The sequence below is a fragment of the Epinephelus moara genome, chromosome 4 (genome assembly GCF_006386435.1).
Source record: "Epinephelus moara isolate mb chromosome 4, YSFRI_EMoa_1.0, whole genome shotgun sequence".
NCBI classification, from domain to species: domain Eukaryota; kingdom Metazoa; phylum Chordata; class Actinopteri; order Perciformes; family Serranidae; genus Epinephelus; species Epinephelus moara.
Genome location: NC_065509.1, coordinates 22,814,428 through 22,830,352, shown reverse-complemented (window position 1 = coordinate 22,830,352; position 15,925 = coordinate 22,814,428). Strand labels below are relative to the sequence as shown.

General features: G+C 42.0%; 1 protein-coding gene and 1 long non-coding RNA gene across 2 annotated transcripts in view; both read left to right on the top strand.

Annotated features, from left to right (window-relative positions):
- The window catches only part of LOC126388554 (protein diaphanous homolog 1-like), a 115,523-nt gene extending 108,686 nt beyond the window's left edge, over positions 1-6,837 (top strand). The window contains exon 27 of the mRNA XM_050041745.1: positions 3,903-6,837. Within this exon, the coding sequence (XP_049897702.1) occupies positions 3,903-4,090 (188 nt within the window). The 3' untranslated portion in view covers positions 4,091-6,837. The remainder of the gene's footprint in view (positions 1-3,902) is intronic.
- A 1,587-nt stretch (positions 6,838-8,424) lies between these two features.
- Positions 8,425-15,925, top strand: part of LOC126388531 (uncharacterized) — a 31,516-nt gene continuing 24,015 nt past the window's right edge. The window contains exons 1-2 of the long non-coding RNA XR_007569758.1: positions 8,425-8,487; positions 9,291-9,405. This is a non-coding gene — a long non-coding RNA (uncharacterized LOC126388531). The remainder of the gene's footprint in view (positions 8,488-9,290; positions 9,406-15,925) is intronic.

The window sequence follows — 15,925 nt, the reverse complement described above, 5'->3', positions numbered from 1 at the left end:
AAACTATTTATGCCTTTTTTATAAATGAAAATACATCTTCCTGTTGACCTGATTTAGATATGTAGTAGGAACAAATACAGTTAGACCTGAGGGAACATCTGAGAGACTGACTTGCATGTGGTTTGTTTGGGTCTTTTCATGGGACTCGTTAACAATAAAAATAGAATATCAGAATCAGAAATACTTTATTGATACCAGAGGGGAAATTGTGATTCGCTACAGTCGCTCCGATGTTAAGAACAGAGAGTTGTAAGAAGTAAGAATAAAAGTATGAAATAAAAGTACGTAAATATAAAGCAATAACATAAAATAGAAATAGAAATGTGCATTGTAAGCTATGAAAATATTAAAGAATAAAATATATATTGTCACTGTGCTGATGCTGTAAGTGCGAAACGTAACTACAGTATATACATCAATAGAATAAACACGAATAGAATAAGATTAAACACAAGAAATATGGACAGTTACGTGCATGATAAGCTGTATAGGTTTATGGCCACGGGTTTATATCGCCAGCCTTCTCCTGGTGAGGTTATATGAGGTTCTATTTAAATGTAACTTGATATGCTCATTGAAACCTGTCTGTCAGTGATGTATTTGCTTCCGAGGCTGTTTTAGTTCACATAATTTAACTATATTTAAAACCAGTGAAACTTTGCACATCTTCTCCGAGAATTTTCTGCTCGTTAACTTTAATCTGCAGGTTTCTGTCTAAAGTCATCTTTTCCCATGCTGCCTCCAGTGACACAACCCTCTGATCCTGACTCTTATCCCCCCCTCTCTTCCTCCTCTCTGTCTTCTCTCTCTCAGAGGGAGTGGAGGAGGATGAGAGAGGAGCTGGGTTGACAGCCTTTGAAGAGCTTTTCTCTGCGGGTTGGATTTTTTTTAGGACAAGCTCAGCACAGTACACATACACATAGAATAACACCCACACTGACGCGCACTGTTTCTCTCGGTTTTTGGGTCATTTGCATAATTTCTAATTAGTAAGTTTATGAGTAAGGGAGAGAGGTTTGGAAAAGGGACAGAAATAGACATGGAGGACATATTTGAGAGTTGACTGAGAGAGAGAGATATTGGTGTTCATAAGAGATGACGAGTGATCTGTGTGTCTCTCCAAGGAAAGTGTGTGAAATGATTATTTGACACCCCAGCTGTCTGTGCTGATCAGTCCAGCTGAGGCTCACAAGTCAACTGTGAAGATGACTCGAAATCTCAAAATCCTCCCTCTCCTCTCTCTCCCCAGACTCAATTGTGTCTTTGTCACAGCTAGTTCTGGAAACGTGTTCGGTAACTTGTGTTTTTGTGTGTCTGTTTCTTCTCCGTCAGAACCATGTGTCAGGTCTTGGTTTGTTGTTTGTGTTACCATTCATTTGCATGTGTATTGCTACTGGTTTGCATCATGACATTGTCGGATTGATCTGTTTTTTGTTTCTCATCAGTAGCCACAGGAACACATTACGTCAATGTGTGTGTGTATGATAACAAATGTGTCCTGTACTGATGTTAACCTTTTATTCATAGCCCCTGAGCTCTTAACATACACACAAACACAATCTCCCACTGACCTATATAATTCAAAATGGCCGCTGCTGCACAGCTGTCCTCCCACACAGGAGAATGAAGAATGGTAAAGGATGGAGGGAGGGATTGAGAGATAAAGGCAAGGCTGTTGCTGCTGGTGTGTGTGAGTGTGTGTGTGTGGGAGGAGATGGAAATAACAGAGTAAGCAGGTAGAAGAATAAAGACGACAGCATCCTCAGGGCACAATCTGTCACACTCGCTCTGCTTCTCTGCGTCCCCGTGCATCTCTTATCCTTCCTCACTGCATCCACTGTTTGTGTGCAATCTATTTTACTACTTCCTTCCGTCATTCCCTACAGCTCCTTCCTCCTCTTACTCAATCTCTCCACCCATGTTCGTCTCATTTTCATTCATCCCTGCCTCTGTAATCTTCCCACAGCGTGAATCATCCCGCTCCTCCTGGTGTCTCACCCCTTCTTTCTGCTGCTTTACACACTCACTATTCCTCCATCCCATCAGCCCCACTTCCTCTAAATGTCTCTCATGTCTCGTTTTGCTCTCCCCTTTTCCTAATTTTTCCCACTTCGTCAAGATCAAGTTGAGTCTAATCTGACATCAGCAGTGAGTGGCTCCAGATGTCACACTAAGCCACACACACACACACCATTAAGCCATTTGTGTGTCATGGTAATGCATGTATGTGTATGTTGGAAATGAAGGGCGCATCCATTTTGTGTTTTATCATTCAAAGCACAAGTCTATGGTGTCCTTGAAGGCACATACTTGTGGCCGTGTGTTCAGTCAATGAAAATGTTAAAGGCACAGTTCACCCCAAAATCAAAAATACATATTTTACCTCTTACCTGTAGTGCTATTTATCTGTCTTGATTGTTTTGGTGTGAGTTGTTGAGTGTTGGAGATGTCAGCTGAAGAGATGTCTGCCCTTTCTCGAATATAATGGAACTAGATGGCACTCTGCTTGTGGTGCTCAAAGTGCCAAAAAATACATTGGAAAAACTCAACAGTCATGTTTCTTTTAAGAAGTCATGATTAGGGTTGGATACCGAAACCCTGTGCTATCCCTTTATGACAATACCTTTGGGACCTAATTATAACGCAGATTTCAGTGCCAGATTTTGTGCGTAACAAGTGTGCAGCTGAGAGACGGAGGGGGAGCGCGTGTGTCACTGTTACAGTGAGGCTGCTGCATCATGTCTGCAGCAGCCTGTACCAAAAAGTAGTGTGAAAGTTAAGAGTGCTCACTCCACAGCAAAATCTGGGGTTCAAAACGTCTCTAGAAGAACACTGCGCAGCACACAAACTAGAAAACTGAAACTGAAACAACTGCTAAAAAAAACAAAGAAACAAAAAAACACTGCTCAACTCAAAGCAATCTCAGTCGACTGAGGGGTCTCCAACTGATGGTTCGATTCTCTGACTTTCAAGGGGCAGCCCTAGTACTGTATCTGACATTTAGTGTGAAATATATTATGTGATTGTGTATGTAAATTTGTTAATAGTGTGCCAAGAGTTTAGCACCAGTATCGGAAAAAATACAAATGATACCCAACCCTAATCATGACCTGCTTGCTCAAGATAATCCACAGATCAGCAGAGTTGGGTACTGATCTCGGTACTGTTAAGGGTACTGACGAATAATGTCAGTACTACCGATTAATGTTACATGCATTCTGAATGTATGTGTCTAAGAGCACATCTGGGTGAGAATGCTGGGTTTAGACAGGAGTCATAAATGTCATGAAGAGCCTCGAAGGCCAGAAAGGCAGCTACAGAGCTTTAGGCAGGAGGTGGAATCTCCTCCATGCCTCTCATCCATGAGTAGATGCACACTTCCTTCTGCGTGGTGATAAAGATGGCAGTGTGTAGTTCAGTAGAAAGTAAATAGTTCCTACATGAAACTGCTCACAACAAGGCCTGTGGATTATCCTGAGTAACCAAGTCATGATTTCTGGAAAGAGACATTGCTGTTGAGTTTATCAGATGTAGTGTTTGGTGCTTTGAGCACCACAAACCGAGTGCCATCTAGTTCCATTATATTTGAGAGAAGGCAGACATGTCTACAACTGATATCTTCAACACTGCAACTCACATGAAAACAATCTCGAATAATAAATAGCACTACAGGTAAGAGGAAAAACATGTATTTTTGATGTTGGAGTGAACTGTCCCTTTAAGTATCTGCCTGTTGATGTGTTGTTTGACTGATATATTTTTGCATCCTTTTTTTGCACAATCAGATATGTCTTTTCATGGCATGCACTGACATATCTGAATGGATTATGTTATGGTGTACACATTTATAATGTCCCCTTTATGTGTTTATCTCACTCAGTCTGTTTCTGTCTCTTTCTCAGCCAACCACCGACGAGCTGGTCATGCAGTGACCAACATCCTGGCCAAAGAGCTGATGCAGGAAGACACGCCTTCATCCAGCAAAGTGCCCATTAAGAAGAAAAAGTCAGAGGAGACAGAGGAGCCTAAAATAGAAGGAGCAGAGTCATTAGAGGAGTTACTGGACGCTGCTCCTTCTCGGTCCAATTAGGCATCCAGGGCAGAAAGTTTTTTTACTCACAGAGTCAGTGATATCCAAATGCAGATGTATTTCATAGCCATTCCAGGGGCCAATATCAACCTGAGATTAGCTCAAAGACAAAAAAAAAAGCCCTGTGTCTCCTACCTTTGTCTTACCATCTTTTAGGGTAGCATTGTCTGTGTCTTCTGGGAGGACAGGGAGTGGCAGAGGATGAGTGCGGGGCTGTCACCTCAACCACAAACCCTACACACCCCTCGTCAACCTTTGGATCTTTGCCGGTGTCATAAAGATTTGCTTTCCTCGGCATGTGCACATATCAGTTCATGTATTTTTGTCTGTTTCACTTGCTTCACCTGTCACTCATCAAAGGGCATCTTAAACGATTCCAAAGACTCACTCAGGAGGGATCCACCCCTTTATAGCGGTTATTTCCAAATCCCAAATTTGAACTGGGAATGTCTGGAATTCGGCATCTCCTGCGGGTGCTTCGTAGAGTTTTCTCTGGATGTTCCAGGCCAAGACCACTTTGCGCTTTTTCACTTTTTTTTTTTAACTCATGAAACATATTGTTTGTATTTGTCTGATATACTGTATGTTACTGTTTGTAAGTGTTAATCATTGTTGCTGTGTTATTGAAAAAAGTGCCAACCAATAGAAATCCAGTCTTGTCATTTCACTCCCAGGTTTAGTCCAGTCAGTTTGCACTGGGATGCTGTGTGCAGACCAGTCCAACAGTAGTCATCACCTGGGTGTTACAGTGTGTTTTGTTTTCTGAGAAGGGATTTAGTTCACTGGTGTGCATGCATATGTTAAATTTCACATGTATAAATGGAGATAATTAACAAAAACTTGTCCAAGCTACCACACGTGCCCACAAAAGTTATATGAAGACAACCTGCTTACATCCACGAACATTCCTATAAACCTCAGAGGGACGCAGAGATAAATTGGAGGAGAAAGTTCTTCCACAGTCAAACCAAAAAAAAACTTTTTGAAAGGGTGTTTCCGTACATGAGCAGTTTACATGCCTGTGTGTTGATGTGTATGAGAATGACTGTGTGAAGTAAGCCGCCTATATTTAGTTTAATGTGCACGCTCAACTTCCTACATATCTGTGTGTGTGTTTGTGCGTGTAGGTTTGAGTGCGTGCGTGTGTGTTACCATCTGTAATTACTGTACGGTACCGACCATGCTGTCATAAATCCTAGGTTTCATAAACAGCTTTGTGGTATTTCTGCTGAGGATATAGCACACTGGAAAACTGCCCAAAAACTGCTGAGACAAGTATGTGTGTGTGTGTTTGAGTGTGTGTTCACCCACTTTCCCTCCCACTGAACTGCAGCAGTAGTTTCTGAATGTCTGGCCTTGCTCTTACTTGTATTCAGTAGCAATCAGCGAACATGTTGCCTTGATGTTGTGGTGTAATATCTGACAGGAATCCTGAGAGGTGATGTCAGCCGCACCATGCAATATTTATAACTATGCAAACACAATAGTGTAGTGTGTGTACTCCAGCTCTGACACCCAGCCAGCCTCAGGATGTAAAAACTACTGGGTGGACTCCAGCGGTCTTTGTAAACCCGCTGATTAGAGATCAGTGCTTCATTTTGCCTGTGATTGAGGAAAATCTTTGGCCTGGTGAGACCGTCAATATTCTGTTTCGCTCTCTGTATCAGTCTGGACTCTGTGCCACCCCAAACACTTTGAGTGGGCGGGAGCACTCACCTTGACAGACAACCTCTGTCTGCCAATCAGCAGAACAAAACACTGGGAAACATCATCTTCATCACCAACGTAGCCAGTTGATAAATCAAGCTTTGCCAAATCCAGATGGAAGAACAGCAAAAATGTCTTTTCCCGTTTAATTGACGTCATTGACTCATTTCTGCATATTGCTGTGTCTGCTCCACTAATGTCAGAGGTGGTGCCTGTTGCTTCAGGAACCGCCATCACTGCTCTGCAAGATGCAGCCTCCATTATATGTCATCGAATACAACACAGTGCCTGGACGGCTGCTTATATTATCAACTATAGTGCGGATTCCTGATTGGATTTTCATTTCTGGAATGTTTGGGGCGGCACCAAGTCCTGACTGATAGAGGGAGAAAGGAAATGTTGAGCTCACCTCATCAAGATGGTCTTACCACGCTAGAAAATCTGTAAAGCTCCCTAAAGTTTAGCTTTTCAGGAATTTAAAAAAAGTCACATCTTTTCTCAACAACACCAGCATTTATTCATTAACTTCAATTAAAATTTAAATGCTTTCGTACATGGAGTCACTGACAGTTCAGCAACATAACAAGAAATGAGGTTCCTCAAGTACAGTAGGTGTAGAGGTGCTGGTGCTGCAATTTAATCCAGTAACACTGAGAATAATGACTGCTGCGCCTGCTCTCCAGCACAAAATATGTCGTAGCTGTAAAACCAGAGACACAACTGCTGATTTATTACCCTGGTGGACAGTTCCAGGTGATTGTGTGTACCAGATACTGCAAACTGATTTCAACATTAACAAGAGAAAGGTTTAAAAAAGGATATCAGAACATCACTGGAATAATTGTTTTCTAATTTGAGGCATTCCTTATGTTCAGTAATTTTTTTTAAGTGATTGTTTTCTATGTGAATTTTTACGGTTGATTTATTTTAATGTATTTGAATGGAAACAAGATTTTGTTTTTTTCTTTGCTCGATGTATACAGAATAATGCACATAGTCATTCTGTTTGCTACACAGAACTATTAAAAATGTCTTAAGTAATTTAATGATGTGGCCGGCTCCTTCTTTCACGCTGAAAAGTGTGCACGTCATCTGTCGGTGTGGTCAGATGTCACTGTGTGTGTGCGTGTTAAGTTTCTGGCCCAGTTGTATTCCTGTATTTCTGCCAAAGTAAATTCCTTTTGAAGCACATTACTCCAAACTTCTCACTCTCTTCCCCCCTCGTCCCCTCTCCGTCATGTAAACACATTGTGCAGTAAAATAGCAGATAGTTTGTGCACTCTGCAGTCAAACTATATTTTTATTGCCAGAGGACAGCAGAAGAATGAATAAACAGTTTTGTTAGATATTCTTACAGAGAAATTCCAGGGTTTTTTCCACAGCTCCAGGTTTTCCAGAGATATTTTCCAGCATTGATTGCCAGTGTATGACATGATCCCTCACAATAAACTGTGTGCGTGTGTGTGTGAGAGAGAGAGAACACTTTGTGCCTCACACTGATCTTGTTTTTTTCTCATTATTTGTCACCTCTCCATCTCTGTCCCAACCCTTCTGTTGCTGTCATCAATACTGTATGACCTCCTCCTTTGCTCCGCCATCTCTATCTCTACATATGCAATAACTAAAATCTAAACTAGGATAGGAAGTTTTCGAATTTGGCTTCAACTTACTTGTCATGCCACCATGCCGTCTATGGCGTTGGTCAGAAGCGTTATGTTTTCAGGTTGTCTGTCCATCTGTTGCACTCTCATGACTGTAACATCTCAAGAACACCTGTAGGGAATTTCTTTAAATTTGGCACAAACATCCACTCGGACTCGAGGATGAACTGATTAGATTTTGGTGGTCAAAGGTCAAAGTCACTGTGACCTGGGGTCTCATTTATAAACGTTGTGTATGCACAAAACGAGACCTGAAAGAGGCATACGCTACCTTCCACGCAAAAGTTGTGATGTATAAAAACAGACTTGATGGGAGAAACTTTGACACTTGCTTACCAACATTTTGGAGATGGGAAATTGGCAATGCAGATGGTGAGGTGGAAGCCTGGTTGTAGAAATTGTAGAACATTTTTTGGCACACGCCATTTTTGGTTTTTGTTGGTACGTACATTTTTATTATGGATCTTACACACTGTTTTATAAATAAGATCCCTGGTCCGTCTTATTCTCGTGAGCATGGGGCATTCTTTCAAATTTGGCACAAACATCCACTCGGACTCAGTGATGAACTGATAAGAATTTGGTGGTCATAGGTCAAGGTCACTGTGACCTCACAAAACATGTTTCTGGCCATAATTCAAGAATTCATGTGCTGATTATGACAAAACTTCACAAATATGTCTGATAGAATAAAATGATGAAGTGATGACATGTTATATCCACAAGGTCAAAGGCCAACTTCACTGTGACATCACAATGTTCTGCAAAAACACTTCTGGCCATGGGTGCGTTCCGAATCGCATACTTTTTTTTTTTATTTTAACTTTTAGTATGTACTGCAGCTGCCCTTAAAAAGTACTTACTGTTGCATGCAGTATGCACACAATCTACTTTCTCATAACATTACGCCCTGAACTTTGACCCTCTCGCTTTTGTATCCGTTACCTTGGAGATAAGACAAACACTGCTTTCTGAGTTCCCCAGAGACCGAGATCAACCTGTGGAGCTCTGCTGTTGTTACTTTGCAAAGTATGTATCTTAATTTTAAAGTTATAACTGCACAGATTGTAGATTCAAACATATTATATTTGCCAGTGAAATTAAATCTGCAGTCAGTGTTATTTTACAGTTTTGCCATGTTGTTGTTTGTTATATTTGGGATTATTTTGTTCACTTAAACAATCAATATTCCTATTATTTCTACCTGATTTGACATACTATGTATTAGGACATACTAAATCTTTTCTTGGCAAACTATAAAGTATGGTAGTATGGGTATTGGAACGCACAGCATCACTCAGCGTCATATCTCAGGAACAGAAGGGGAGACATTTGGTCAGATACTGAATTGATGACTCTAATCTGAGGTGTCCACCGTAAAACTGATGATTAGATCTGTGCTGCCAGGCTGAAGTTGTGTGTGAAGCATCTACATTTTAGAATATACAGCTTCTTTGTAGCAACATCCACGTTTAAAGCATTGTGTAGTGTGATTGCTACAGATGAGTCTGGAAAGACATGAACGCAAACTGCAACTTGACTGGTTCACAGAGGAATGCAACTATGAGGTGCTCATTTTAGTTATTTCCTACCTTGACATGTGTTTCAGCAAACGAACCTCAAGCCACCCTAAGAAATAAAATGTTTAACTGAGGCCTTTGAGATTCCCTGCACCTTCAGAGTGCTGCTAGCCCACTTTAGATGTTGTGCTCACACAGAGGAAACACACCTTTCTTGTAACTCCTTCTCCTCTCCTTCACAGCACTGACTCAGAAATGTTTCCTAACATGAACTATGATAAGTCATGACTTGCACTAATCTCCTTCCTGTAGTGGTCAGTCTAACCGTGTCCTGGGAATACCCCATACGCTGTGTCATACCAGCCACGTGGATGCAAGCCCAAAAATAGCTGGAGAAGTTTCCCTGGCCTCAGCTTTGTTATGTAAGGTGAGTTGCTTCCTGTCTTTTATCATCTTTCCTTCCATATCCTCTTTCTGATATCCTCGCTGGCTGCTGTTCCTTCAGACTGAAACTTCTGCATCTGCTTTTTGTTTAAATCGGAAAAAGAGAAGCATCAATCATGTCCTTTATTCTCTGTTGGTGCTGTTAAGTTGAATCCACCTGAAAAGTGAAGCCTCCCTTTCTCTGTGTACGGGTCAGTTTATGTTAGTGAAGATTATAAACTTCAGCCACAGTTAGAGCCAAGAAAGATGTTTATTGGGCAGTGAACGCTGCAGGGAAAGCTGAATGGAGCACTCAGTGTATGGATAATATACTCCAGTATAAGCATGTTACCTGATATTCACTGCTCTGTGTGGTGGTATGATAATAATTCTGACTACATTCTAATTTCAGGTTTTGTTTTCATGCCAGCAATAATTTTAACTAAGTGTCCAAATGTTCAAACATACCTTCAGTGCACAAAATTGGATTCCTCTTCATTTAAAATGGAGCATTTACTAATGTTCTCTCATCTCTGTCGTCACAGAGGAAATAATGAGTTCTGTTTTTGGAATTCATTTCATGCCAAACACCTGGAGAATAAGGAATCCATTTCCCACCAGCTTTTCCTGTGCGCTGTGAACGAAGGCCTCTGCTCTTAGTGAACCCGAGCTGCTATACTGCCGTCCTTTCACCTCATTAACTGCCCTGTTAATTTAACCAGAAAGCTCTGACTTCCTTTCATCATTTACGATCATTGTTTGGGCACACACACACACACACACGCACACACACACACACACACACCCTCATATGTAGACCATAGAGCAGTTATGGCTCTGGTTTGACACTGAATCAAAATGTCTGCGCATTATTTAATGTCTTTGTATCCATGTGTGTGTCCTCGTCACTTTTCCTGTGTCTCTTTGAAGACAGAAATAATCATCATAAGCAGTTGTTCTGGAGCATCTGATCCTAATCAGTGAAACTATAGAGGGGCCAGTAGCTCTTTGGCTCTCACTGGTATTTGTGTGCACGTGTGTTCCTTATGTTATCCACATAAGGCGTCCTGTAGTGAGCTGTGTGTCTCTGTGTGTAGGAGCTGCACTGATGATGTCCTTTTATAGCTGTGCTGTGAACGTTTCTGTTTGACTAAATTCTGATGCTGCAACTGTACAAATATTAAAAATAATAAATATTCATAAAATCTTGAGACTTTGAATGACATTTTCAAAATACCTGAAACATATTTAAATCTAAACAAACCCTTGTTTCATGCTTTAATGGTATAATACGCAGGATTGTAAACACGCTTTCCAGTGTTACCGACACACCCTTTTCCCCCTTAGGGCGTTGGCCTTGTCGGTAACCTGTGAAGGTGTGACGTGTACTTCAGAGTGTATGTGGAGGGAAGCAGCTCTCGGGGCTGTTAAACCTCATGAGAAGGCCATGTTTGGTGTTTTGCTTTAAAGACTGCAATAAAGCCATTGTTGTGGACACCATCCCTCCCTCTGCAGAGCCAAGCTAAATTAAACATAAATAAGCCAGTGTGTTCCCAACTACAGTTCAGAGCCGCTAAGCTGTCACCGAGAGGGAAGTGATTTGCACTTGATTTGCATTTTTTCAGTGTTATGTCTCTTGGATGCCTGCTGCTACAGTCTGGCATGACCTCACCTGAGCGCTGTCGGGGAGCACGCACATAAATGTCCCAGACACAGAAAATAAGTAGAAAATAATAAAATACAGGCACAGGTATACCTTTAAATGTACTCAAATAAAGTGGTGGGCCTCTTATGGAACAAATTCCCATGTGTTTTTTGCATAACATTTCACCTTAATCACTTAATTGTGTTTTAAGGTTAACTGTTAAATGCTTTTGCACTATGTCGGTGAAGATTCTCATTCATCCAGGTCATGGTAATCATAAGTGCTATATCATAGGCAACTGGACTTGCTTGTGTTTCTTGAAGACGTTTCACCTCTCATCCAAGAAGAACTGAAGAAGCTTCTTGGATGAAAGTGCTTCCCTGAATTAGTTTTTTATTACAATTTAGAGACCTATAAATAAACAAATACTGAGTGATGGCACCAACCAGTAAAAGAGAATTCTGTCAGCAGTTGAAATTAGACTTGGCTTAAAGGTATTGACTGAAATAACCCAGAACCAAGCAGTATCAAAACTTTTCCAGTCAAACAATACCTGCATTCAATCTTTTCTTAAATCCCTGATCTAGAAACAAACGACGACTTGTATGGTTTTGCTCGCAGCCAATCACCACAAGCGCTCTTTGATTTAATGTGACGTACGACTGGCCCACTGCTGCAGCAGCTACAACCCATACAGTCTGTGGTGTGATGAAGTCGAGCACAGTGTGTTTTACGGAGATGGTAGCTCTGCGTCCTGAAATGACACCAAAACATTCAAAAGTATGGCAACCTGACTGTGACGTCTGGTGGCATTTTATGCAACTGACTGCTTCCATTGACATGACTGTTATTGAATTAAGAAGGGAAGAAAAGGTATCAAATGAAGTACTCTATCGGTATCAGTATTATCTAAGGGATATTGACCCAGCCCAAGTTAAAATTAGACTTTAAGCAGTAATTTCGTAGGCCATTCATTCTCAACCGCAAAAGCTGCTGTCTTTCAAAGGAGTGTTCACTTAATTTGTGAGTTTTTGCCAACGTTAACAGGATAAATGTAGGAATGTTAACCACAAACCGGTTTTAACATCCATATGCAGATTCTTACATTTGTTTTCTTCCCTTTCACCTCTGGGCACAGTTGTTTGTAGCCTGCTTCACGTCGTCTTTCTGCACTCAACATCTCTCCACACAAAGAGGAACTTCTGTCAGCAGACAAACATGAACCTTTTGATCTTATGTCCACTGTGAAGGGAGGAAATGTCTTGATGAGAAAGGGAGGATGAGGTTTTTAAAAGCAGGGGGGCGGCTTTTAACACATGATTTACACAGTAAATGGAAACTATCATAAAGAGGTCTCCTTAATCCTGAATAAGAGAGCTTGAGTGACTACTATAGTAGGGAGGGAGAGGGTGAGGGTTGCAATTAAACCCAGTGGGAAGGTTTGAGAATGAATGGAATGATCATTTACTGTAGTGGAGCAGATGAAAGAGGCTGAGGGACTGAAACAAGAGAGAGTAGATGGGAGAGAAGGCTGGCTGTGATGACGTGATTAACTGACAAACAAAAGTGGAGGTGTCTGGATTAAAGACTTGAGGACTTTTTTCACGCCATCAGCGCCTGAGAGCAAACTGTGTTTCTATATGTGTCTGTGTTTTTGTTGTCTCTGTTGAGTTTGTTTGCACATTTGCATCCCTGAGTAGATGTCTAGATGCCTGCAGGTGTGTAATGTGGGTGTGTCTGAACGTGTTTGTTAAACTCTGTTACACTTGCTGTTGTGGCCGGGAGCCGTAAGAAGGCAGAAAGCAGTCTGACGTTAGTTTAACGTATTTTGGGTAGAAGAGTGTACCAGAGTTCATGTTTGTGTCTGTAAGCAAGACAGAGGCATGTCTTCTTGGTCACTGACTGTTCCTCTATATCTGTCTATTGAAGGTCCTTCACTCCCACACACTTATTATGGCTGATTAGACCCCCTTAGTTTACTTATTCATGTTGCTTGGTAAACTTTGTTGTGTCATCCTGCTAGCAGTGTTTCAACAGGGTGAAATTGTTAAAAAAGTCAAAGATGGTAAAGATCAGGCACATGGACTACAGACGTCATCTTGCACACTATAACGAACCAAGCCCATTTCAACCACAAAAGGTTTTGTGACTTTTGTCCAAAACACTATATTTGTTTCCAACATTTTCTGTTATCTTTTCTTCAAAATACTTTTTTTTTGGACATACTTATCTGTACTCTCTGCAGATACCCTTACAAAGTATGCCAGAAGTGGATTGCCCCCTCCAGGTTGGGAGAGAGTTACTGCCCAAAGCAAAGGAGTTCAAGTATCTCAGGGTCTTGTTCACGAGTGAGGGTAGAATGGAGCTTGAGATGGATCGGCAGTTTGGTGCGGCATCTGCAGTGATGCGGGCGTTGTGGTGAAGAGAGCTGAGCCAGAAGGCGAAGCTTTCAATGTACTGGTCCATCTACGTCCCAACCCTCACCTATGGTCATGAGCTCTAGGTAGTGACCGAAAGAATGAGGTCCTGGATGCAAGCTGCTGAAATGAGTTTCCTCTGTGGGGTGGCTGGGCTCAGTCTTAGAGATAGGGTGAGGAGCAAAGGCATCCAGAGGGAGCTCGGAGTCGAGCTGCTGCTCCCTTGTGTCGAAAGGAGTCAGTTGAAGTGGTCCAGGCATCTGATCAGGATGCCTCCTGGGCGCCTCCCATTAGATGTGTTCTGGGCACGTCCAACTGGTAGAAGGCCCTGGGGTAGTTCCAGAACATGCTGGAGGGATTACATATCTGGTCTGGCCTGGGAATGCTTTAGGACCCCCCAGGAGGAGCTGGAAAGCTTTGCTGGGGAGAGGGGCGCCTGGAATACTTGTTCAGCCTGCTGCCACCGCAAACCGGCTTTGAATAAGCAGTTGAAAGTGGATGGATAAAACCTCTTGATTAAAGTCAAAAACAGATTTGGATTAAATAATAAAAACGTCTGACAACTAATATGAAGCAGGATGCAAGCAACAAGTGCTGAAGGCAAACTGCGTCAGACTCTATACCTTACATTTCACTTCTTGCTAAATATTGCAGCTCCACAGAAGTATGCTATGATCATAATTTGTAGCCTGTAGGTTGCATAATTGCCACCTGAGCTAGTAGCAGAACTACTATGCCAAGGATTAAGGTTTGTAGGTTAATTTATTGAACAGTTTAAAATGCTTCTGTCTATTTTTCAGGGTGGTTGAGGTTAAGGTCAGGTCAAAGATAGGGTGGATTTATTTATAATGATGTCTCATTACTATGAGTTTCAGGTCCTCCTGATTCCCAGACTCCCTCAGTCTCTTGTTGTGACATTCTGGGGAGCCAGAGGAGATTTGTATGCGTGTGTGTCTGCATGTGTGTGTGTGTGTGTGTGTGTCTATGCCCTTATATGCGTGAAGGGGGTCTGCTGGAGAAAAGAGGTCTGAACAAAGAAAGGGGGCAGTATAATTGGCTTCAGCACTGCCAGACGACACAATGACACAGCCATTGATAGTGGAATGAGTTCCCGGGAGCAGCGGACCAATGGCGGAGCAGGAGTCTGTTTTTCACAGCCTCTGATTGGCTGGCCGAGGGAGGCTGTCGGTCTCCAGGTAGCAAAGTGAACCTCGGAGCGTATCTGCCACCCCTCTGCCTCCTGGAGGAGGGAGGGAGTGGTAGATACTGAAGAGGAGATGTGACCTCTGTGGAGAGAAGAAAACAATTGATTTACATGCACGACATATTATCTTTTATATTTTTGTATATGTTTCCTTTCCCCTGCTCTCTTCTACATCGAGCTCTCTCTTTTCTCTTTTCCTCAGACCCAGAAGTCTTTTTGTGTGAGTGTGCATTTTTTCTGGCTGCTATTAGCATCCACATTGCCAGGGCTCTGAAATAAATGTGTTTCATTTGTCTTTAACTTGGCTGTACGCTCCACAGCTTCTCTCAGTCTCCATTTCTGAGAACTGTGGATTAAAGCCTCACTTCATTTGTTTAGATTGGCCATTTCTCAACTTCCCTGCTGCTTCAGGAGAGAAATACACACTACTGTGACATTTAAACTCCAGAGAAACAGGGTTTGAGTGACTCCTGAAGAATCCAAAAGAACAGCTTTAACTGTTTGTGAATGTTAGTGTGTGTGTGACTGCATCTTTATTTGAATATGTGCCGAATGTGTGTCTGCGCTTATTTGCATCTTTTTGGATTTGCCTGCAAGTGAGTGCATGAATTCACACGCCTGCTTCTTGGTGTGTAAATGTGTCTCTGCCTGCATTGGTCATGATATCTTAATAATATCCCCTTGATCAAATTACTCGGCTGCTTGTATAACACTCTTCATGTGACACACAATTAGTGGACAATTAACATGGGCCACTGAGTGTCAACCGATTGGCTGTGCCACCACACCGCTGAGTGACATCTCCATCATCACAGAGCTGACCGAATCACCCTGAAGCAGCAGGGTGCAGAGATAAAAACACTGTCTGCCTGTCTCGGCCAGAAATCTGTGTCAGTCTGTCTGGCTCTCTGTCTCCATATAGGCACATCCCTGTCTGTTGAGTTGCTTCAGTATATAAGATTCTGTTTCTCCTTATACACCCATAAATACTTGTTTTTATGTCTTGCTTCCTCTTCTTTCTGGCTTCCTCCATCCCTTTTGTTTCTGATTATCTCTCCATCCCACATCTGCCTGTCATCTGATTTTTCTGCCTATTTGTCCTCAGTTTGCGTCTCGTTTGTGTGTCTGTTCATCTGGAAGTGAAGCATATTCTGCACTAAAACAATGTGATGTGTCTGCTGAGAACGCAGTCAGCACGTCCCGCATGTCAGCATGAACTTATGTGACTTGCTTTTCCAAAGTGCTTTGGTTTGTGTGT